This window comes from Colletes gigas, unplaced genomic scaffold, assembly GCF_013123115.1.
Source record: "Colletes gigas isolate AHSC1104 unplaced genomic scaffold, ASM1312311v1 Colletes_gigas_Sc00009, whole genome shotgun sequence".
Lineage (NCBI taxonomy): Eukaryota > Metazoa > Arthropoda > Insecta > Hymenoptera > Colletidae > Colletes > Colletes gigas.
Window position 1 is genome coordinate 2,144,343 of NW_025106638.1, and position 25,664 is coordinate 2,170,006.

General features: G+C 40.5%; 2 protein-coding genes across 3 annotated transcripts in view; both read left to right on the plus strand.

Annotated features, from left to right (window-relative positions):
* LOC122397308 (FK506-binding protein 5-like) overlaps positions 1-13,255 on the plus strand; it is a 45,222-nt gene extending 31,967 nt beyond the window's left edge. Inside the window, exons 3-7 of one of the 2 annotated variants that reach the window (XM_043396419.1) lie at positions 4,481-4,542; positions 4,890-5,013; positions 5,804-5,972; positions 6,066-6,729; positions 6,812-13,255. In XM_043396419.1, the coding sequence (XP_043252354.1) occupies positions 4,481-4,542; positions 4,890-5,013; positions 5,804-5,972; positions 6,066-6,729; positions 6,812-11,164 (5,372 nt within the window). In that variant the 3' untranslated portion in view covers positions 11,165-13,255. The remainder of the gene's footprint in view (positions 1-4,480; positions 4,543-4,889; positions 5,014-5,803; positions 5,973-6,065; positions 6,730-6,811) is intronic. The other variant, XM_043396420.1, reaches the window with a different exon arrangement.
* A 1,761-nt stretch (positions 13,256-15,016) lies between these two features.
* Positions 15,017-24,840, plus strand: LOC122397136 (MYG1 exonuclease). Its single transcript, XM_043396050.1, has 6 exons — positions 15,017-15,279; positions 16,189-16,284; positions 16,580-16,813; positions 16,891-17,092; positions 24,360-24,532; positions 24,612-24,840. The coding sequence occupies exons 1-6, from the start codon at positions 15,146-15,148 to the stop codon at positions 24,781-24,783; spliced, it is 1,011 nt and encodes a 336-aa protein (XP_043251985.1). The 5' UTR covers positions 15,017-15,145; the 3' UTR covers positions 24,784-24,840.
* The last annotated feature ends 824 nt before the right edge of the window (positions 24,841-25,664 follow it).

Below are 25,664 nucleotides of genomic sequence, written 5' to 3' on the forward strand. Positions count from 1 at the left end.
CAGGCTTTAGGAGATGAGCAAGATTGAGCAATCTTCTGCTAGCCTGATGTAGCAATATCTTAGCGACGCTACTGTAACGATAATATCACGGTAATGGCTGTAACCGTTGCGATAATCGAGTCTTGGTTTCATCTCGTTTCTCCTTCGTCTTTCGGTTCTCTTCGACCTCTTTCTACAACCGTGCCAGTGCTCGGTTAAATATTATTTCAATAAATGTTACAACAAAAATCTATTCCAGCATGTTTTCTCAAGTTTACAAATAAATGGAGTACTCGTGGATAGCAAATAACTAGACTCCGCATGTTTATGCGTTTCAATTTTCAAAAACCCATGCAACGCACTTTATATGCAAATACAGGGTGCACTCCTGGGAAAAATTTTAATGGAAGATTCTAGAGGCCAAAATAAGACGAAAATCAAGAATATCAATTTGTTGATTGAGGCTTCGTTAAAAAGTTATTAAAAAATTAAATTAAAAAATTTCAAACCATTCTGAAAAAATTATTTTTGGTTGCGGGGGACAATTACAATCATTTTTGGTCAATAGATATACCCCAAAAATCCTGCGCAATTTTCGAGAAAAAAATTCGAGTAGGTAGACAAATTTGTCGGTGAAAAAAAAATTTCAAATCGTTCTAAAAAAATTATTTTCAAATACCGGGGTCAATTGCAATTATTTTTGTTGATTAGACACATCCCCAAAATCCTACGCATTTTCGAGAAAAAAATTCAAGTAGGTGGACAAACTTTTTACAAAATTAAAAAATTTCAAATCGTTTTGGAAAAATTATTTTCGGCTGCGAGGGTCAATGACAATCATTTTCGGTGAATAGACACACCCTCGAAATCCTACGCACTTTCGAGAAAAAAAACTCTTTGCCGAAAATATACTGTCTGGCCAGAAATGTTTCTTTATGTTCAAAAAATCATAACTTCTGGACGGATTGAAGAATTTTAATGATTCAAAATTCAAAAAATTCGTGTTAATGAAGCTCTGGAGTCCTAGAAAAATGGACCGAAAATATAAGCAGTCTAGGAGTTATTTGTCATCCATTATCTGTCTTGGCGGGTGAGACGAAAGAAATCTGATGGTAGATAAATAAGGTCCACCCTACTGTACAACTGCTAAATTCACACATAACTCACACACACACACACACATACACACACGTATGTGACCACATACCTAAAGCTAATCAAGAATCTATAAAGTAAAGACGTTGAATAAGTGCGAACAAAGTCGTTAAAGTTGATAGGTAAGCAGAATCCATAATTATTGATACTCATTGCGACTCCGCGGAGACCTTTGCTTAGCAAGTTTACTGGTCCTACATTTGCAGGATTGTTTCGCAAGATTTAATTGTCCCATTGTTGATCCCGCTTAAGATTCTCGACTCCTCGAGGTATGCATCTCTATAGGTCCTAATTGTTCTGTCCGTTTGATCACAACGTGGGAACCTCGATTGTTGCAGGGGCCACCAAACGTTCCTGACAATTTATTTGGCAATTACGATTACAAATACTTTATCGCTCTGAATTCGTACAAATTGCACGCTTCTGAATTTCCAATTTCATCGAACCTTATTTAGCCATACGTTCATTCTGTTTCAGTAAGAGGATACTATTACGCTATCTTGTATCGTTTAATTTGCATAAATATTTAAATACTCGAAAGTTTTGCGCGATCAGACATTGTAATTTAAGATTCGTACATTTCTATCGGAACGTATGGTACGGAATCGTTGATTCAGTCATTCGATGGACGATCTGCACTTGATCGTAAAACTAATACGAGCGGCTCGCTATTCATATGCTCGTGGATGATAAATATATCGACGAACCCCGGGAGGCTGTCAAGACGTGTCTCGCGAAGACGAGCATCGGGTCGACTTGTTGGCAGATCTAAATGTCACGAGATTCACACAGGTATTACGCGCTGAAGGGGTTATGTCATTGCCTCTTCAGACAGTGCTACTGCGTAAAGACGAAATGAAAAACACGAAAAGGAAAATTCAGTGTTACGTGACTCCGCGACATACGCGATTCCGTAATCGCGTTCGATTAAAACTTTCGCGATCCTTCCGTTTTCCAAAGTTAACAGCCGTTAAGGCATCTCAATCTTCGCTACACACGTACTCTTCTACTTGTTCAAAAGGAGGATTAAAATCAAGTGAAGACGCATTTCAGAAACGTCACCTTTAGAACGTGATCTGGTCCGTTTTTGAAATAAATTTCTATGGAAACTAAACCAAAAATATGCAGGTTTAAACGGTTTAGAAATGCTTCGATTTTTAGACAAAACAAAAGTTTAGACTCTAATAGAAGGCAATACGACTTTTGTTTCTTTTTCTACTAATTGACAAACTTAATCGTCACTTTGAGAACGTCGACTTAAGGGGCCTTTCTACCTTGTGGGATTAAAAAAATCGATATTTTTTTTTGCATTTTCCTTTAGTATGTAGTCTCGAAAATATGTCTACCAAATATTAAATTGAAATTCGGAAACCTAACGAAGTTATAGCCTGCTGAAATGTACCGCGCGTAGGTATAACAACTAGACGTGAAACTTTAAAGTTGTTTTTCTCGAAACTACATCTTTCGGCACTGCGTGCGTGATAACTAAAAAACTATTCAAGATATCAACATCAAATTTATACAATATCTTCAAAACTGGTCTCCCTATAGCATGAACTAGGATAATTGCGATATATGCAATACTTTTTCTTTTATTAACAAAAAAGCAACCAAATATATGAAAATATTCAATATTTTTTCGTAAAATAGCTGCCATTTTGTCATTTTTTGTTTTTTTGAAAAGATCCTAGTTCATGCTATAACCACACTCATCTATATTAAGAATATCGTTGGTTTTAGGATTTCGAATAACTTGTTCGCAAGATATCACGTACGCAGTCGGGTGCCGTTCGTAAAAACTGTTGTTTGATGATCAACAAAAACAGCGTAATCAATAGACATTATGCGTTGCAAAAATTCGTAAATATAGCTAAATATATAATAAATGTATCTACAAAATCCGGAATTAATCGCTCTTTAATAACCCGCAAAAAAAAATCACAAAGAAACACGTATTTTTCATGCCTACAAGGTAGAATGGCCTCTTAATGAATACACAAATTGTAATTGTATTTTTTTGATTACGAGTAACTGACGCTTTTATTCGCAGTTTGTAAAAAAAGGAATTTTGTTATTGTTGAGAAACGCAAGTTCTGAAAGTATAGACTGACGGATCATTGGCACACTTTAACTCGATGCGATGAATTATTAAAAATCGGTGTCAAAAGTGGGTGTCAAATCCGTGGAGGAGGTTAGAAAGGAAAAGGAGAAAGAAATGGAAAGCGCGGTCCCAGGTACCGGGATTTCACTATGGAAATCGAAATTTTATAAATCATTCTTTCGGTATGCTGGCCTCATTAGACTGCGATTGGGCTAGATTGTGAAAATCGGCGCGAAAGACCTCGATCGTAAATATTAAATTCGCAAGATCGACAGGATCCGGCAACGAATCTGATTGGATGGCTCGTATGTACACCTGATGACCTCGCCCTACAACTAGCCATTCGATCACCAATCGATTCCGTACCGTGTGACGTTCTATTTTATTAATAATGATCTCTCTCCGCGTGTTCGGTGACAGGTTACCCGAGGTCTTGAAAAATAATGTGACTTAATCATTTTCACATCGGCTTTTCTATGCATACTTATTTTCTTTCGTTTATTTATAAAACAACCGTACTTTCAACCATTTATTTAGTGCCAGAAGAACCATATTCAATGAAAAAGAAAGTATTAATCATAGTATCAAAAGAAGTGTAAAAGAAAACCATTAGTAAAAGAAGAACTTTGGAAAGTACTTTAATCTATGCTGTTCGTTATTTCAGATAATGGATTGGAAAAAGCTGTGAGACGAATGTCCAGCCTGTACTTTTTGAAATATGTCAAATAGAAGCGGTCTAAATGAAATTATTTGAAGTTTTACGCTTCAACAATTTTTGTAAATCCGTTATAAATCGAACAACTATACTCCTAAGGGTTTTAGTCTCGATTTACCCCCAGAACCGTAGGCATGGAGTTGCACTGCATGGATTATGTTATTACCGAAACAGATTAAAAATCCGATCGGGTCAAACGGTTCTGGTTGAAATTTATATAGTATATTCTGGTACAACAACCTCCGTGCGTGTCGATAGTTGCTCGTAATTATAACTGGACTGGTATAACAGGGTTCCACGGGTACGAACATTGCGCAAACGCATAAATTAAACCAGTAAGTTATCCTCGCGCCGAACACGCACCGTTTTCTTTCAGTTTGTTTAACATGAAAATTATTTTCCCTCGCACGACGCTTTCACTATCTTTTTCTCTGTCAACGTATCGATAGGTACATTTCTGACGAAGTATATCCTCTGGGATATCGATTTATTTCGTGAAAACTAAGTTGTATTTCGATTGTTTGTTGCAGTTTTCGTGTCAATCCTCAACCTCCAGCATGGCTCCTTGTTATGCAGCGCGGGGGAACCTGGCGTAAATATTAAAATATTAAAAATTACTTAATGAAACCATTGTAGTTTACACAAGTAATCCACAAAAGAACTAAAAAATGAAGAACTGGTACTGAAAGACGTAGAAAAATTATAGAAAAACTTTTAAAAAACATCGTTGAACGTTGTAAATTATTTCAGAAAATTCATTTTATAAATTGCCAACTTAAATAACTAGTTAAATTACGTTTCCACTGAATAAATATAGTTAAAATATAGCTCGTGTATATTTTCAGGTTTCATTTGAAAAATTCTTACCTAAAATGTAAGTTTAAAGTATTCTTTAACAGAATGGCACGTCGAGTGTACTGTTATTAATTATTTTACAAGTATTTGGACTTCGACAACCTGCCGGAAACGAACTTCTCGTGCCAGGGGAAGGTGATTGGTGGATATTATGCGGACGTGGAAGCGGGATGTCAAATGTTTCATGTTTGCACCATCGGTCAGAAAGGTAATTCAGTATTATTGATATCGAAATATATTAATTGTGTCTTTGAAAATAATACAACACAAAATTAACAGAGACTGAAACGTTATGATACTTCTAAACGCATAAAAATAAATGTCTAATACCGGTATTGAAAAAAAAACTATTAACAAAAATTGTAAGAATTGAAAATTAAAAGTCACCCAGATCATCCGATCGGTTTCTCGTGACGAATCGGAGCCATTCTCGACTTAGGTCAGTAAACGTTTCTCGACGACCGTGACATTCTCTGACGAGTGATTCCTCGATCGATTACAAAACTACGATCGACGTTTGCCAGGGCCCCAGGTGAACCTTTTGACTATTCGATCGGTCGATCGGCCGATTTGTTGAGTTACGGCGCCCCGTACCATCGATACAATCTTAATTATCGATTCTAATTGTCGCAACACCTAAAAGATCCGATCGATAAATCGCTTGAGAACCTAACACTATTAATCGTAATTCGATCTTTTCTCGTCGGCTAAAATAAATTTAAGCGATCGAACGATAGCGTCGAGACCCGATGTTTCAATTTTTTACGTCATTTGCAAATCATCGAGACTTTTGTTTAGTGTTCAACCATTGATTAATAATTTTTATACGAAGTATAAATCTATGTAATAATAAATGTTTTTTTACCGAATACTATTAACATGTTTTATATACAAAGAATTATAGCGATTAAAAATATTACTAGCGAAATGTTTAGACGTTTCGAGACCGATAATCCTGAAGAGCATCCCCAAATATTGATCCTGTCCTTCACCATGAGACTTGGTTTCAGACGAGATTATGGACATAAAATTCCTCTGTCTGAACGGAACCGTCTTCGATCAGGAAACCAGAGTTTGCGAAAGGGTGGATGAGGTCGACTGCAGCAAGAGCGAGCGATTCTACAATCTGAACTTGGAACTCTATGGAAACAATGCGGTAACTCTCAGGTAAACAACGAAATTTTAATGGTCTTTTATTAAAGATCGTAAAAAGATCTGATTACTCTAAGGTCAAACTTTTGAATCATTTGTTTTTTTTAGCTTGCACGAGAACAACGACGACAACGTTGATCCGTCGGATCCCACTGATGATCACCAACAACGCACCACTTCCGCGCGGCCCACCACGTCAACGACAACGACCACCACCACATCGAAGCCCAACAAACCGTCCACAACACCAGCTTCCAGTTCTTTCTCGCATCCAACAGGATATCCCCAACATTTCCAGCCTCAGCCGTCGTTCCCCCAGGTTCACACTAGCCAATCTAAGTCATTGTACGATGATAAGAATGGCGGATATCATCACCAGTACATCTTCCACAATGGCGAGAGGAGCAACAACCAACCAGCCACCTCGTACCAGCTGTTCAGCAACCAGGGAATCAGCTCTACGACTGCCCAGCCGCCCCAGGTCCACCAAATCAGATTCAGTTCGACTTCCAGCCCACAAATAATTCACAACGAGCCTTCGACCGTCGCTCCTCTGTTCCACGTGACTTCGTCCACGATTCAGACGCTTCTGAGCAACAATGCCAACAGTCCGGCCTTGATAAACCCCATTTTTCATAATCACGGTATCGCCAGCACCACGGAACAATTCTCGCTGCATAATAACAATCCTAGGGAGACCTCGGAGTATCGTGAGACCGGGGAGCAGAATATAAGGCCGTTGGAAGCCGTTCAATCGACCAACAAAGGAAAGGTACGTAATAGAAAAATTATCTCGGACAACGAACAATAAATTTCGTTAGTTTTGCTGATGTCTTAAATTCGATTGTCCCCAGATCTCAAAATTGACCATCTCCCCGGTGCCAACGCCGTCAGCGTCTCCGCGATCGATACAAACGAAGATCAGTCAAAGCTCGCAGCAGCAAAGAATCCCCGGAAACTTCTTGCCCACCCCGATCATCGACGAGACGACGATCAGGTCCTTCTATCCAACCCTCAGAAGTGCATCGAAATCAACGCAGTCCACCAGCGAAGTCACCCAACACATTCATGTGCTGCCTCCTGCGCCGATTCCTCAGTTGAAACCTCATCAGATCACTATCAATCTTCCGCCACCAGATATTCAGAGGATGGTGCAGAATCCGTCACCGTTGCTACCCTCACAGTCCAGAGTGATCGTCACTGCTAAAGCGAGCGTTAGCGACGAGTCGGGTAGACCTTTGAACACCACACAATTGGTTACTCTGCCTCTACCAACGATCCCTGCCAGCTACGACGAGTATAAAGAAGGAGACGAGACCTTTGATCCTTTCTACAGAGACGTTCCAAAGATTCGTAACGCTAGGCGCATCGCGAGACGAGTGAAAACACCCTCGAGACGCAAGCGATCCGTTGGCCAAACGAAAAATTCAATGGTCTCCTTCGTCTATGGTGGCGATTCTCGTAGGAGAAGGCAGGACGTTCAGGCCGTAGACATCGGTAAAAAGGAAAGAAACAAGGAAAAGGTTGATATCGATAACACCAAGGATTTCAAGTCCATCAAAGAGAGTCTGATGAAGTTTAGAGACATTCTTTTCGGCGGTGAATTCACAGAGGACGCGATTCGCAATATTTTTGGAGGAAGTACATTGCAGAACGTTAATTCCAATAAAAAGGCGAAGAGTACAAACACAGTGTCACTCGAAGATTTGGAAACGAAGGCTTCGAAAAATATTAAAACAAGACAGTACGAGGATACCACCGAAGAGGAGTCCGAGAGCAAGGAGACTAAAATTGATGAGGACGAGTATTCGGAAGATGCTGAAACCTCTATTACGTTAGACACCAAAGCATCGGATGCTGAAGAATACATCGATTTAACCGACTATAGAGAGAAAGAGGAGAAAGAGTTGGACGAAAATAATGCTCAAACAAACATTCCAAACAGCGAAGAAACAGACGAGCCAGAAACTTCTAATATTAAAGTGGATACGAATGAAAGGGATGCATTGAGTTCGAACAAAAATGAAACTGAAGACGAAAAACGCACGGAATCCAAACATGACATTGACATCGTTATACTTGACCCAAATGAGTATCTTAAACAAAGATCCTCTGGCCAAGAGAATCCTGAAAACGTAACTGAACAGGATTCAACATCGACAGACATTCCAGTATTGTCTACAACTGGACAAACTACCACTGAAGTTACATTAATAACGGACGATGATTCTAAGCACTCTGAAGAACAGGATGACGAAATTAAAACAAACAAGAAACTCTCAAAGGTTGAGGAAAATGAAGAAAAAGAAGGTTTTATAAACTCAAAGAACCAAGACACTGAAGCTGAAGCAAACAAACGACCCAAAACCATTGAAAATGGCAAAGAAAAAGATTCTAAGAACTTGAAGGAGCATGATATCGAAATTGAAATAACTAAACATCCTAAGAAGGGTAAGATCGATGAAGAAAAGAACTCTGAAAATCTAAAGGAGCAGGTTGTCGAAGCTGAAGCAAACGGACAACCCAGAAAGGTTGAAGGTAACGAAGAAAAAGTGTCGGAAGAAAGTAAGAAAGAGAAACCCAAGGAACGAGTAGATCCAAAACCAAACGCAAAGAGAAAAAGTTCCAGAATAAGATCACCCTCGGGGAAAATATCTTTAAGAAAAAAGGATCCAAAAAGTGTAGAGAGAGAGATACAAAATGACCAAACGCTGATTATTGACCAAATTGGTGTTCACGAGTCGGTGACTACAAGCTCTCCAACTGTGAATCCTGAGATAGAGCAAATAAATAAACACATTTTTGACGAACCAGAATCACAGACTTCTAAAGAGGTGGATACCAGAGCTGTGGGTCACCGTAATAGTTACGCGAAGAGCCTTCAAGTTGGAAAAGATCAAAACGCTGAGATATACAATAAAAAGAATGAAGCTAACGAGTATGATATCTTGGAAAAACAATCGAAAGACACGAAGGACAGTCAAGTTAAGGCCGATGAATTTTTAAATAGAAAGGAGGAATCAACAGTTTTCTTGTTGGGCGATCATGAGGTCAAGGAAGATGAGAAACGAGTCGAAGAGTTAGACTCCGTCGAAGTAACAAAGGAAAATACTTCCGTGGAAGAGAACGAATATAATGAAGAATCGTCGATCGACGACAAGTCTGTGAAAGACGAATCCACCACGGTTTACAACGACGAAGATTTCAAAGACGATTCCCAAGAAGACCCTGAAACGTCTCACGAAGTTGATACAATCACACGGCGGGGGAAGAATATGAAAATTGAAACTACATCGAGCGAAACTTCTTCTCACAGACCAGATAAGAGCAAAAAGTTCTTAGAGGAAGAAGAAGAAGAAAAGGAATCTCAGGAATATTCCACTGTTAAAGGAGAAGAAATTAATTCGCAAGAAGTTTCCTCCGAGTATAACGATTCTACGGAATCATTAGACGAAGGCCCTCATGAAATCAACATAAACGATGATTACAAAGACGCTGAAAGTCACGATGATTTATCGATTTCTTCGGAACACAACAATTCTGACGAAATTACACATTCTAAGGAGGAGATTGAAGGAGAATATGACGAGGACGAATCAACATCGATCGATCAGGAGGACAGTACAGAGGGAGTCCTCAAGTTCACCGATGAGTTGCCCAAAGACAAGAAGGAGGACGTGTCGGATGGCAAGAAATCATCGGAGTCTGTGGAGAACATTGCTCACGATTACGTCGATGATAATTACGAGCCCGATAATTACAAAGAACGTGAATCGACAGTGTCTAACAATTTGAACGATGAAAAAACGAACAAAGAAGTTAAAGAAGATAAGATAAAAGAAAATAAAACGGGCAATACTAAAGAAACCGACGAAGATGAAATAGAAACTACTACGATACCTCAAGACAGTCAAAATGACAAAATTGAAGAGGAAATCCAAAAATCTAAAGATCCTAGTACAGAGGAGACAGATTCACTACAGACAACAACACCAACAACTACAACAACACCAACAACCACAACGACGACATCAACTTCAACGACAACGACATCAACAACGACTCCAACAACGACGACGTCAACGACTACGACAACAACCGTTCGTCCTACAGTTCCAAAGTTGTTCAAACCAATTACAGCGAGGAAGAATTACAACTACATCCCTCCAACAACAACCCCAAATCCCGTGATCATAAAACCAAGGCACAGTCTGCTGAATCCTAAGCCAGCAAAACCAGCCAAGTCCTACAATGATTTGGCACCAAAACCCGTAATCAGAAAATTCCCCTTATTGACGCGTAAATCAATAACTAAGATGCCAACCACCACGATCAGGGATGAAGATTCGACGAAGGTTACAGAGCTGCCAGTGACAGTGACGGAGGCATCCACGACAACAACGGAGGCTAGCAAAAGCGAGGAAAACGTACTCGAAGGCAAGCTGGAAAAGGACCAAAAGAGAAATCCAAAGGGTGAACCAATGTTGAAAGATCGCATCTTTGTGGAAAGCAAAGATGACCAAGAATCAAGTCCCAGCGAACAAAAATCTCCACCCAATTTGAAGAAAGAAGATAAGGAAGATTCGATAAAGAACGGTGAAAACTTCACACCATATCCTATGTCAAGATTATCGACTCTTGCGTCTACGATTCAGAACACTTTGACCGAAGTCGAGTCTACTACCATTGAATCAGAGTTGTCAACAACTTCGAAGAGTTTTACGTTCGCGGACGTGGAGGTTCTTAGCGCGACAGTTCCATCGGTTGCTTCGACGACTAATGAGCCCGATCAGGTTGAAACTACTACCTCCAAGCCGACAGTCGACGAAGAAATCTCGAACGAGTCGTCCACGAAGTCAGCCTACCAAGACACAACCGAGATCTCTTTTGTCACCGAATCGCCGACAATCTTTGAGACTACTTTCAAAAGTTCCGAGGGAGTGGAATCGACGACTGTAAAAGTGTTGAATCGCAAGTCAGGAATTCTGAGAAGACAGGACGGTTTCAATTGCTTAGAAAAGGAAATGTATCGTTTCTACGGTGACACTAGGGATTGCAGACTCTTTCACTATTGTTCCCCTGGCTTCACTTCGAGGCAGGTCCTCGACTTCCGGTTCGTGTGCGAGGAGGGTACAGTCTTCGACGAGGGGAGCCAGAGCTGTCGACACGACGTTCCGAACAGAGGCTGTCCTAATAGACAGTGGTAACGAACGCACGTTTCTCCATGCCCTTCGTGTCTGACGGCGTTGATTTTGGTAATTGGTGAATCCGAGGACTCCTTAGTGTATATTTATATATTGTTAGTAGGTAAGGTCCTTGGAAGAGGGCCCCTCTTTTCCTGAGCATTGCCATAACCTTGTACATGAAGATGGATTCACACTTATTAAAATTAATGCGACGAGGATGCTCGGACACAGACCACGAAGAGTCAGAGAACCAGCTGTCCAAGTAACGAGAACATCCTGTCTCAGCAAACTGTTACGCAGAGCTAAGAAGAAATGTTGTTATGGAATAATATCGAGTACTCTTCGAAGTCATTTTTCGATCTAAACGGGCATAGATTAAAATAGATCATGCCTTTATGGAGAAAATTGGATTTTATTAGATCTAAAAATTATTGTTGGACCTTTTCTTTATATTGGACGTTTTATACCGATAGTAGAGTTCGATTATTAATGTGGTTTATTTAAAGCTGGAAGGTGACATTTTCAAACCAGAATGGCGACAAAAATATTGGAATTTAGAACAGATTAACGATCGACTAAATGTAAAAGCATCGAATTAATTTGTAGACCTAATAACTGATCAGCAAGATAATGATAATTTGAATGATTATTCGAGGAATAATCGTTTTAGCTAATTATTTAAGTACACCTTTTCTAAGCTGATCAAAAACACTGACTACGAAAGAGTTCTTCGTATTTCTAGTCTGATCAAGGCCAATTAGCTGCTCATGGTCACTACTATCATACTGTAAATCGCAACGAACTTATTTTTTCCGACAAAGGTATACAATTTGTGTGGACAGACGAGAGACGAACAGCGAAAGTAATAAAAATGGTAAGAATAGTTTTTCGGTGGCCTTGAGCGGCCAATTCATTTTATCCCGGTCAGATATTTATTTATTGCATTCTTTCGCTATGCACTGTCGCCAGCCAATTTGCTAGGGCAGACTCTATTTATGTGTAGCAAATATGTCTCTTACTTGCACAATTCCATCAACTCTGTTCTCAAGAGCTAGGCAAGCTGATTTCTATTAAATTTTAGCGTAAAGAGTGAATTTCGTCGGATTAAACATCCAAGAACACCTTGCTTCGTATTTATGTGAAATAACTAATAGCAACTCTCTGCGAGAGATATTCGTTTTGATACTGGTTGACTGGAATCTATCGTAAATCAGTCGTTCCGGCAATAAATCTTGTATTGCTCAACGTATGCGCATACAAAACGGAATTCGATTCAACAAGCGAATCCTTCGGTTTAATGCAACTGCATAAATGTACATTTGGGTTACACGTATATAGATTACGAGAGTGTATGTACAGTGAAAAGTAGTAGGAGTTTGTATGTGAAGAGATTCGCAAAATACTCAATCGTTGCTCGCTATGATAACTGTAACGTTTCAATAATCGAATGATTTTCACGATTTTCGTGGCAGCTATTCCTAGTTAATACATTCTTAATTATTAGCGGAAAAGTGGCCCCATAAGTCGAAATTCCTATCGATAACATGTATAAATAGGTACATATGTATAAATATATTTTTACATGTGAACTTACTCCGCTCCATTTAGTGATTTTTAGATAGGTAATGTGATAAGTGTCTGGATAGTTATACTTCATAGCTTACGTGTACCTCGATCGTCTCTGTAAATACCTATATGTGTCCTTCTGTAACGACATCACACGCTTGTTATTTTTATCGTGTACAAGAGTACACAAACATCGTGTATTGTAAGGCTCTGTACTGTGTTAATAATAATTGTATACAACGTGCAATTCCTCTCGTCTTGTTTTCGTGATTGTTAACCTTTAGACGTCGCGCGAGGATTTATTTATTTGATTTTTTTACGTTCTGTAATTGTACTGTTTCCTCTTCTATATTTATACGAAATATATAGTAAATTATGTGCGAAATTTATTTTTAACATAATGTAATATTTAACACGAGCATTGAATATTTTTCGAACGAGCACGACTCGTTAAAAAAATATTCCTTAAGCTAATAACATGTAGGTATACAGAATACATTGACAAAGAGACAATTCTTTAGGAAGGAATTTTATTATAGAATTTATAAACAGTTATAAAAAAAACATGTATTATTAAAATTTCAAACAACTTTTCAATGTGACATCCGTGGAAAATATTTTATTCAAAGTGTTTTTATTTTATAACAAAGCAACGCTATTCCTATCCCTAACTATTTATTGTATTTACTTGTGACGTTTAATTAAAAATTGCTAATTGCTAAAAACAGACGGTAAAGACAACTCGTCAAGAATTATTTGTACATTGAAAAAAAACTGACTGACTAAAATATTCCAAAATAATATATGTAGAATAATTTTATACGAAAAATACAGGGTGTTCGGCCACCCCTGGGAAAAATTTTAATAAGGGATTCTAGAGGCCAAAATAAGACGAAAATCAAAAATACAAATTTGTTGATGGAGGCTTCGTTAAAAAGTTATTAACAATTAAATTGAAAAATTTCAAATCATTCTGGAAAAATTATTTTTGGTTGCGGGGGGCCAATTACAATCATTTTTGGTGAATACACATACCCCCGAAATCCTACCCACTTTCTAGAAAAAAATTCAAGAAGGTGTGAAATTTTTCGACGGGGGGGAAAAATTATAAATCGTTTTGGAAAAATTATTTTCGGTTGCGGGGGGCCAATTACAATCATTTTTGGTGAATACACATACCCCCGAAATCCTACCCACTTTCTAGAAAAAAATTCAAGAAGGTGTGAAATTTTTCGACGGGGGGAAAAAATTATAAATCGTTTTAGAAAAATTATTTTCGGTTGCGGGGGTCAATTACAATCATTTTTGGTGAATAGAAATACCCCCAAAATCGTGCGCATTTTCGAAAAAAAAATTCAGTACGGGCGGAACTTTAAACGTTAATAACTTTTTAACAAAGCCTCCATCAACAAATTGGTATTCTTGATTTTCGTCTTACACTCGGAAATATTCGATGATTACATGCAAATTATTTACGACTTTAACTAGTCAAAGAATCGCGAATAATTCATACTTCTCAGCTCATATGCATTTACACACAACTAGTTGTTTGCCTATCACACTAATTCAGTGAGTTTCTCAACTGATCGCCATCCATGAGAACAGGACGCTAAAATCACCTCTCAGTTTTTAGGGCGGTATGGCAGTCAGATTGGGCGGCCCAGTTAATCTACATGAGTATAGCTAGAGAAGTACGTAGGGAATCTTCGATAAGTTAATTTTTTTGTATGATTGGCGAGCATTTGAAATAGAAAGTTCAATTTTGTACAAAACATGGAAATTCCCGACATGCATCTCTTCTTGTGCTAAAGATACATCTATGGTAGCGGACGACAGGTAGCAGTGACGTTGCTTACGCATGCGCAGAAAGGAATCCCACGAGGGAAAATTCCAATACGTATGAACAAAATTCCCGCGATGTCCATCACTGATTGGGCCACGAAAGTCCATAAGGTGTAAGGTCTACTCGTATACCGCCTGCAAACCCCTTACAGGGAAATAAGATGCATATGTTTATGCATGAATGCACAGAAACATCGATTTTATGTAATTAAATATGCGAAGGGTTTGAACATGATGAAATATTATTGAAGAACAGAAGGGTTTCTTAAAACATTCATTCCTTTTTCTACCTTAAAAAGCGGAATAACCGGAACAATTTGCATAAAACGCGGGATATTTTCCCGCCTTGAAAAGTGATGATATTCTTACGAACAAAACGGGATTATGTGTAAAAAATATGACCGTCGATTAAAATTCAATAACTGTTATATTAATATATCCGATAAATAATTATTACTATCCTTGTCGCAAAACTTTACCACTGGTTTTTTTTACCAGATCGTATATGTATACTTACGTAAGTACTTATATGCAGGGCAGTTTCCTCCAGGCATCTGACTATCTGACACAGTCTGTTAACACTGTTCCTAACCTATGAACAAGCGTTTTGTAACAATGATGAGAAATATAAAAATTGGGACACATGACGGTGCCTTTCATTGTGACGAAGTACTCGCTTATTTTTTGTTAAAGTTATTACCGCGATACAAAGATGCAGTTGTCGTGAGGTAAGACATTTTATGTAATTATAGTATACAGCAGTGGTTTGTAGCCTTTTATTTATCACAGTCCTTCCCTAAATAATTTGTTATTCTCGTGAATTCGCAAAACTTGATTGAAATTTTCAATCTGAGAAAAGAGATTTATTATAAATAAATACAGCCGCAGGGTTAAATGTGTATCTATAGAAACAAGTGACACGTGTTTTTTCTCAGTGACTTAAGTGGGGCATTTTATAACGATCTTAGAAGGAATGACTGCTACAGCGTACAGTTTTCCTCATTAAATCAAAATACTAAAACAAACATGGGGAAATACAATCCAATCGGCCGTTGTGTAATACAATAACAGTCGTGAATAACAATATTAGAGCTCAGTCGGTCGTTATCTTTTGATATCATTTGTGAAATTAGTTACATATTGGTCTGGTCATTGTTTATAAATCAAATTTATAGTTATTTTAGTATGTTTTGTGTGAAATCATTGTATTTGGTAATAACTGTGCTGTATATTTGTTAATACGCATTAGGTCATCTTATATATTTGTGCCGAGTTTTGTACTACAAAATTTCGAACATATTTAATGGCACAAACTTGTGGATCGACCTAATATATCGATATCAATCAATGTATCCTATAATAAACAAGGTTCTAAAATGAATTAGTTTGTTATAAGATATCCCAATGTATTTGTATACGTAAGGATTTTGTACTCCTCCAAGGCCTCACAGACCTAGGGTTTAAAATCATTGATATTCAGCCCAATGTAGAAAGTTTAGTAATGAATTTTATTGATGACTTTTTTTTTATACTAATTATTTTTGTTATAATACTTTGTAACTTTGAAACAATTTTTGAGTTACCAAGATTCACATTTCAAGATCTAACTAGAAGTACAATACTAAATTTGATTATAGAACACGTGATAAAAGTATTTTGGATACTTGTGATATAGTGATCGATGTGGGTGGAGAATATAATCATTCAAAGCATCGTTACGATCATCATATGAGGTACATTTAAACATTCCATGTTGTTTTTCTATGTAGTAAAACCTCAGACTAGTGGACACTGATATAAGTTTTGAATTTAATGGACAGTATTTTATAGTACCATGTTGGTACAATTCCAAATTGTATGGTAATCTTTCAATGTTATTTTAAAATTGAGAAATTAAAGACTAACACTTCAATTTAGGTTTTGTACGTCTTCTTATCCTGTCTTCCTAATGTATCCACAAAATTGAGGCTTTACTATTTTTCTATAAAGCATGTACATTTAAATAAAATTAATTATTTTACAAATTAGAGATTTTAAGGAGTCATTGAGTACGGTTATTAAGAAACCAGGTTATGACTCACAAATAAAATTGAGTTCCGCAGGTTTAATTTTTTGTCATTTTGGTCATGAAATTATTAAGCAACTAATTCCAGAAGCAAGCGACAGTGATGTAGAAAACATTTTTAAAAAGGTTTATGACACATTCATTAAAGAAGTTGATGGCATAGATAATGGAGTTGCAATGTATGAAGGTGAACCTGTGTAAGTAGGTAATACTGTTACTATACATATTTCTAACAGAATTAATCTAAATTTGAATGGTTTGTGTTCCTTTTTAGGTATAGAATTGTAACTGATTTATCTTCTCGTGTGCAAACACTGAATCCTCCATGGAATAGTACAAATATTGATATTAATGAACAATTTTATAAAGCAGTTGAATTAACTGGCCAAGAATTTATGCAACATATAAATTATACAAAAAATGTTTGGTTACAAGCTAGGTCTATTGTGCAAGAGTCTATTGATAAACGCTTTGAGGTAAACAGAATAAAGATTTTATGCTTTATATATCGTAATCAATTTGCAATTAATAATGTCTGATTAACATACATCTTTGAGGTGACATTTACATTAATTTCAATACGAAGACTCAGTGTTCTAATAGAGTGTGTTCGAGAATTAACTCTCATTTTTAGCAACACGCACGTGCCTTGTTTCTTTTCAATGTTTCGCTCATGCCGTGGCCACCACGACGCTCATTGGCAGCACCTCTCGGGCACACTTTGTGCGCGAGCAGGATAGCTGGCCCACCTGCGCGCGCAACGATCTCTCAACCGGCGGGTCGAAACCTCGTGGTGGCCACGAGCGCGGCCATTAAGGCTGTCTTGTTCGTAATCTAAAACGCGACAAGTGTGCTCTGTTTTTCAGTCTTAGTTTCCTTTGTTCTTTTGTGCCGCATATAATCTACTGTGTTCAATGTAATTAATTCACAACTAATTATCAAGGCTCACGCTCATAAATCCCTTGCAATTAATATAATTGCAAGGGTATTATGAGTTTTAAACTCGTAATAAACGGTTGATTCTCATTCTCACTCGCGCTCAGAAATGGCGATCAATAATATCGCCATTTCTCATAACCGCTCGTGTAAAACTCTTACTTAAACGTACCGCTCATTAATTATGTATTTCACAAACGGGACAATGTTGTTAATAAGGACCTTGTTTAATTAACTTTGCACCATAGTCATTTTTCGCGAACCCTCTCATAACCGGCATCTCAATGAAAATCTCTACAGTTCACTTCAATCTTAAACATTTTTTGGTCCTTCGAGCCGGATCGCGATATGATATGGTGCAAAGGTGTGAAGTGAATTCATAAAACATTGTGGTTTTCTCTTAACATAACGTTCGTGATCTTTCAATTCACCTTGTGTGCGCGTGTTCGTTGTGAACAATGCCCACGCCCTAACGTTCACAGTGACACTCAACCTCAATAGTGACGCTCATCCCGCCCAGTGACACTCAGTGTTCACCAACTCAACCTCACGTGCAAAGTGAAGTGCGTCGACATGTGCGACAAGGCGAAGTGCACGAAGAAGGTGGAGGAGTCAACCTCGCGGCCAACATCACCGGCCCCCGCTGCGCCCGTCTCACCAATAGCCTCTCACCTCTCACTGGAGGTGCCTGCCGCTCAAAATCCGCCGCGCACCAGGTCCCAATCTGCTACGCCAATTCCGACAGAGCTGCTATGTAAATTCCATAGCCAGCTCTGTCGGATTCAGCTTCTAAAGCGGATTCAGGGGCAGCTACCGCTCACAGCCTCCGAGACATCACCGCAGGAGATGGCTGCGTTCATGAACCAGGTGGACGAGGTCCACAAGGCCTTCATGAAGGATCATGCCTACCTGGAGTCCACCTGGCCTGCCGCTCACCTCGATCACGAATATTTCGCCGCGGAACACTTTGGCAACGAGGCGGCCATCGTATTTGACATCCGCAGGGCAGCAGGAAAACTCAAGGCGATGCAGGAGCCGACAAAGCCCGCTCAACCGACCGCTCAAAGATCAACGCCGAAGCTCCCAGAGATAACCCTCCCGGAGTTCTCGGGGAGCTTCAACGAGTGGCCCACCTTCAGGGATATGTTCACATCGCTCATCCTCGACAATGGGGCGCTCAACGACATTGAGCGCCTTCACTATCTACGATCGGCGCTCAAAGGAGAACCAGCCCGACTGATCAGCAACCTTACACTCGTCGGGAAATCCTTCATCCCATCGTGGAACACACTCACTGCCCGATATTCCAACAAGAGGTTGCTGATCACTTCCCAGCTGGACAAACTCCAACTCCTCACACCCGTGCCGCCACGAAACGCAACTTCACTCAGCAGCCTCTCAGCCACGATTCATGATGTGGCCACCTCCCTCGCCGCACTGGGAGTCTCAGACATCGGAGACGCCATCCTGGTCCATTGCCTTGTCAGAAACATGGACAGGACCACACGGGAGGCGTGGGAGCACGAGATCGGGTCGAGCACCGACTTCCCACCGCTCACAAGAGTACGAGATTTCGTGGCGGCGCGGGTAACAGCGCTCGAAGGCTTGGGCCAAGCCGCGGCAGCAAAGGCTCAGCCCGTGGCAACGAAGCCACCTCTCAAAAACACCGCTCATGCTGCCAACGCCCATGCCTCAACCGCTCCTGCTCATCGCTCCACCAATGTCGACAACGCCTACACCGCTCAAGATCCCGGGAGGTATCCGTGTGACATATGCCACGGCGACCACTTCATCGTCATGTGCTCAAGGTTCCGGGAAATGAGCATTAACGACCGATGGAAGGCAGTGGAGCATCTGGTGCTCTGCTCAAATTGCTGCGGGGCGTCATTCCACAAGAAATTGCCGCTCAGCCCAACGCTGCAAGCAGTGCAAGGGGCATCATCACACGATGCTCCACCGGACAACCACCGCTCAACCCTCCGCTCGCAGCAATTGAGAACTAGGTGCAGTCGTCCACTCAACAACACACTCACGCTCAATCCAGGCTCATCCATCGCTCACGCTGCTGGCAACGGCAGCCGCTCACGTCATCTCAACGGTGGCAAAACATCAAGTAAGAATTTTAATTGATTCTGGGTCAGAGGTCTCCTTTGTTAGGGAAGATCTCATCAAGCAGCTCAATCTTCTACGCTCACACTCGTCAATGTCGATCATTGGCATTGGTGGCAGAAAATCAACAACTACTCGAGGCATTGTGTCATTGACGTTGCATTCCAACTACAGCAACGCATCAGTGAGACTCAGAGCTCACGTTCTTCCAACATTGACGACCATCTTGCCATCAACCAACGTGGATCAACAAGAATGGCCTCATCTCAAAAATCTCAAGCTCGCTGACCCAGACTTCATGGTGCCTCGCTCAATCGACGTGATCATCGGTGCAGATTCCTACGGGCATGTCATCAAGCCCAATCTCATCAAGGGTTTACCATCAACGCCTATCGCTCAACTCTCAATCTTTGGTTGGTTGATTATTGGACCAGTGGGCTCAGCATCAACTCGAGCGCTCACATCTCACCAGGTTTCAACTCAAGAAGAAGAAGAATCGTCTCTCCAACATCTCTTGACGAAATTCTGGGCACAGGAAGAGGTTCCAATCACCAACCAATCTCAACGCACCCCTAAGGAGCAAGAGTGTGAGGATCACTTCAGAACAACTCATTTGCGGGATCCGGATGGGCGATACATCGTGCGCATCCCTCTCAAACTGCCTTCAACCATGTTGGGAAACTCGTACAACATCGCTCATGCTTGTTTGAATCGTACTCTACGCAAGCTCAAGAGGAATGAAGAAGATCTTCACCTCTATCAAGAGTTTATGGAGGAATACGAGAATCTGCAGCACATGAAGAGAGCATCATCGCGCTCATCTCAACACTCAACAACTTTCTATCTGCCTCATCATGGTGTTTTGAAACCAGACAGCACGACTACGAAGCTGAGAGTTGTCTTCAATGGCTCAAGCTCAACATCTTCTGGATATTCTCTCAACGACATCATGCACACTGGTGAAAACCTACTGCTCAACATCGCTGACGTGCTCCTATGGATTCGTCAGCACAGATACACATTCTCAACCGATATTACCAAAATGTATCGGCAAATCAGAGTGCATGAAGACGACTGGGATCTGCAAAGAATATTGTGGGTGGATAAGGACCTGCAAGAGACTCAATTTCAGCTCACTACGGTCACCTACGGTACCAAGGCAGCACCGTATCTTGCGGTCAGAACATTGCTGCAATTAGCTGAGGATGAAGGTCATCATTATCCTCTGGCCGTACCATCGATCACTCATTGCCAGATATGTCGACGACATCTTTGGAGGAGCAGATTCACCAGAAGATCTCAAGAAACTCGCTCATCAGCTTCAAGGTCTGTGCAACGCGGGCGGTTTCCCACTTGCTAAGTGGCATTCAAACTGCCCCGCGCTACTCGAAGCCATCTCACCTGAAGCTCATGCTCAAGGCTCATCACTCTCATTGGACGACTGCAAAACCAAAATACTCGGAATGCAATGGAATTTTCTCAAGGATACATTTACATTCTCATCGAAGGAGGACTCATTCTCACCCCCAACCAAGATAAGTAAACGCCTCATACTATCTCAAGTAGCACAGATATTTGATCCACTTGGTTTCCTCTCACCGGTCATAATTCGCTGTAAGATTTTATTGCAAGAATTATGGCTGCACAAACTCAACTGGGATGAATCACTACCATCCCACATCACAGAACGATGGCTCATCCTCAGAGAAGATCTCACAAGTCTGGCCAGACTCTCAATTCCACGCTGGTTCAACACCTGTCAAGACTCAGTGGTGGAAATACATGGTTTCTCTGATGCATCTCAGCTCGCCATGGCAGCCGTGATCTACATCACGGTTTTCTCACCGTCCACAAATCTCAAGGTGACGTCACAGGTGTGCGCCAAGACGAAGGTCGCACCTCTCAAGAAACTCACTATCCCGAGACTGGAGCTCACAGCAGCTCTTATGCTTGCAAGGCTGGCAAGCTATGTTCAAGCGAAGCTCAATCTTAACATTGCTACAACTCACTTGTGGACGGATTCTCAAGTCACACTCATATGGATCAAATCTCACGCATCACGCTGGAAGGATTATGTGAGAAACAGAGTATCGGCGATACAAGGACTCACACCTGAGGCACACTGGGGGTATGTGTCTGGAACATCGAATCCAGCTGACTGCACATCACGAGGCCTTTCAACTGCTCAGCTTGATCATCATCAGCTATGGTGGACGGGACCACCATGGCTTACTCAACCCCAGGACTCATGGCCATCACAACCGAAGCTCAAGAACGCCTCATGTGCACTAGAAGCGCGTCCAAGTATCCCTACTGCTCTCATCTCCCAAAAGATCGAGTATCAGTGGGATCTCATTCACAAATACTCAACGCTCAAGAAACTTCTCACCATCACTGCTATTTGTTTCAGATTTATAGCAAAATTAAAAGGGGTCCACTGCTCACCAGCCTATACCTCACACTCGCCGAGTGATCTGGAAGATGCTCAGAAATTCTGGATCAGGGCAACTCAGACCATCTACTTCGCTCATGAAATGAAGATGCTCACCTCACACTCATCGCTGCCTTCATCTCATGCCTTCAGTCACCTGACTGCCTTCATTGATGATAAGGGAATCATCAGAGTCGGCGGACGATTGGAAAACTCTCAGCTCCGCTACGAGGGTAAACATCCCGCTATTTTGCCTCGCCACTCACGTTTGTCTGAATTGATTATAGATCACGCTCACAAACAAACTCTTCATGGTGGAACTCAACTCACACTCGCCTACATTCGACAAACCTACTGGATCATCGGAGGAAGAGCTCCAGTCAAGGCTCATATTCTGCGGTGTTTGACGTGTGCTCGCCAAAGGGGAATCCGTGCCCATCAACTGATGGGCCAACTACCTCTTTCTCGAGTCACACCGTCATCGCCATTCACTCATACCGGCATGGACTATGCCGGTCCACTCACTCTCAAAACTTGGAAAGGACGAGGCGCCAAAACATCGAAGGGATGGATCTGCGTCTTCGTTTGTCTCACCACATCAGCTGTTCATCTGGAGCTGGTGTCAGACTACTCAACCGAAGGCTTCATAGCAACGTACAGGCGATTCTCATCTAGGCGAGGAATCCCACAGAAGGTTTACACTGACTGTGGCACCAATTTCACCGGAGCAGACTCATGTCTCAAGGCAATGTTCACTCAGGGATCAAAATCACATTCTCACCTCACTCATTTATTTGTTAACGACAGGACAGAATGGTGCTTCAATCCACCTGCAGCACCGCACATGGGTGGAAAATGGGAAGCTGTCGTGAAGTCTCTCAAGTTCCATCTCAGGCGTACCGTGAGTGATACCCTCCTCACCTTCGAAGAGTACAGCACGCTTCTGACCCAGGTAGAAGCAATTCTCAACTCACGACCCCTCGAACCACTCAGCGATGATCCTGAAGATCTCTCACCGCTCACGCCTGCTCATTTTCTCATCGGCACTGCTCTCTCAACATTGCCTGAACCTTCGTTGAAGGACGTCTCACTTCCACCAAGGGCAATGTGGCAGCTCATTCAACAACGGGTTCAACGGTTCTGGGCTCAATGGTCATCTCATTACTTGCAGCGGCAACAAGCCATCTCAAAATGGCATCACCCATCCAATGCCATCAAGGTTGGATCACTGGTTCTCATCACCGACGAGAGGTTTCCACCTTGCAAGTGGCCTCTTGCACGAGTTCTGGAACTACATCCAGGGAAGGACGGACTCACCAGGGTGGTCACCCTGAAGACCGCGACCACCACACTCACCAGACCGATTGCGAAGCTGGCCATCCTACCAACAGCGGAATCATCAGCCACAAGTGGCTGATGGCGGGCGGAATGTTCGAGAATTAACTCTCATTTTTAGCAACACGCACGTGCCTTGTTTCTTTTCAATGTTTCGCTCATGCCGTGGCCACCACGACGCTCATTGGCAGCACCTCTCGGGCACACTTTGTGCGCGAGCAGGATAGCTGGCCCACCTGCGCGCGCAACGATCTCTCAACCGGCGGGTCGAAACCTCGTGGTGGCCACGAGCGCGGCCATTAAGGCTGTCTTGTTCGTAATCTAAAACGCGACAAGTGTGCTCTGTTTTTCAGTCTTAGTTTCCTTTGTTCTTTTGTGCCGCATATAATCTACTGTGTTCAATGTAATTAATTCACAACTAATTATCAAGGCTCACGCTCATAAATCCCTTGCAATTAATATAATTGCAAGGGTATTATGAGTTTTAAACTCGTAATAAACGGTTGATTCTCATTCTCACTCGCGCTCAGAAATGGCGATCAATAATATCGCCATTTCTCATAACCGCTCGTGTAAAACTCTTACTTAAACGTACCGCTCATTAATTATGTATTTCACAAACGGGACAATGTTGTTAATAAGGACCTTGTTTAATTAACTTTGCACCATAGTCATTTTTCGCGAACCCTCTCATAACCGGCATCTCAATGAAAATCTCTACAGTTCACTTCAATCTTAAACAGAGTGCAAGCATTATAATAATGTATCTATCGTTACATGTGTAAAAAAATATATGCAAGAGTAATTTTATGCGTATTTTATAGTTTTAAAATATGTACACCATTTTAATTTAGTCAATTTATGGGAGATACGATAATTTTACTATTTAACGTGTAAGACAAAATCAAGAAGATAGTAATAAACATTCACAGGTCGATCCAAGCGGAGAAATTATAGAATTATCTCAATATGTACCATGGTCTGAGCATCTGTTTACAATAGAAAAAGAAATGAATTTACAACCATCGTTAAAATATATTATTTATAAAGATGATAGTTATCGAATACGATGCGTTCCCCAAGGATGTGGCAGTTTCATATGCAGGTACATGCAGCCTTCAAGATTTATTTGAATGATAACTATATTATTTTTCGAACTACTGATATTCATTATTGTTTTCTAGAATATTTCTTCCTGAACCTTGGGCAGGCCTGCGAAACGAGCAGCTCGAACGTAGCTCTGGAATTGAAGGCGCTGAATTCGTACATTCGACGCGATTTATCGGTAGTCACAATACCAGAGAAGGTGCGCTGAAGATGGCACGCAAAGCTATTGAAATAGGAAAAACTCTATAATGTAAAATTTAGTTTACCAAAGGGTATAGCCGAATAAGGGGGTTAAATGTGCCCTTGAACGAAATGTGACATACGATAGATCCATCGATAGAGCATCAAGAAAAAACGTTCTGTGCCAAATTTTAACCCTCTATCTTGTTTGGAAGGGTAGTTATTGAGAAAATTCGGATTAACGAATTTCTGCCTATTTCCCCTATTTAATCGAGTAGAAAAATTATGAAAAAAATCTGGTGCATTGCGACTATTGAGATACGTGTTTGAGAATTTTTTCCGATTTTTCGATTTCAAATCCTAGGTGTGAAAAATTAAAAACGCAAAAAAACGCAGAAAAATACCGATTTCGTATTGAAGCTTTCGAGACACTAGATTTATATAATTACTGTAAATGCATATTGTCATTGGTTATGTCCCTGAATTTTTTCAGATTTTTTGGCAGGGTGCGCCGTAGTAGCAAAAATGAAAAACCGATTTTTTCGGCGTTTTTCGCGTGAAAAAGCAACTTATACTTTGAATTTTTGTATTCCCTTTAATAAATAACTATATTCTGTGGTTTTAAATATTTCCATGTTGAGTAAAACAGTGTATACAAAAAGAAAAGCAAAAATAAGTCAAGAAAAAAAACGTGCTATGCGCGTTGTATTCAGAAGTATCAGCATTATTTCCAAGAGCTGCGATGGTGCAGTGAGTAAGATGCTTGGCTGCGAAACTGCTGCAAACTTTTTGACGCGCGTTCGCGCCCTGCTACGGTACATTTTTTTTTATTATATTAATTTTTTATTTTCAATTTCTAACTAAACGACAATGAAAAACTATTAGTTTATTAATATTTAAAAAATATTTTTACCTAAAATATACGCAAAAACAATTATGGAGCAGTTTCT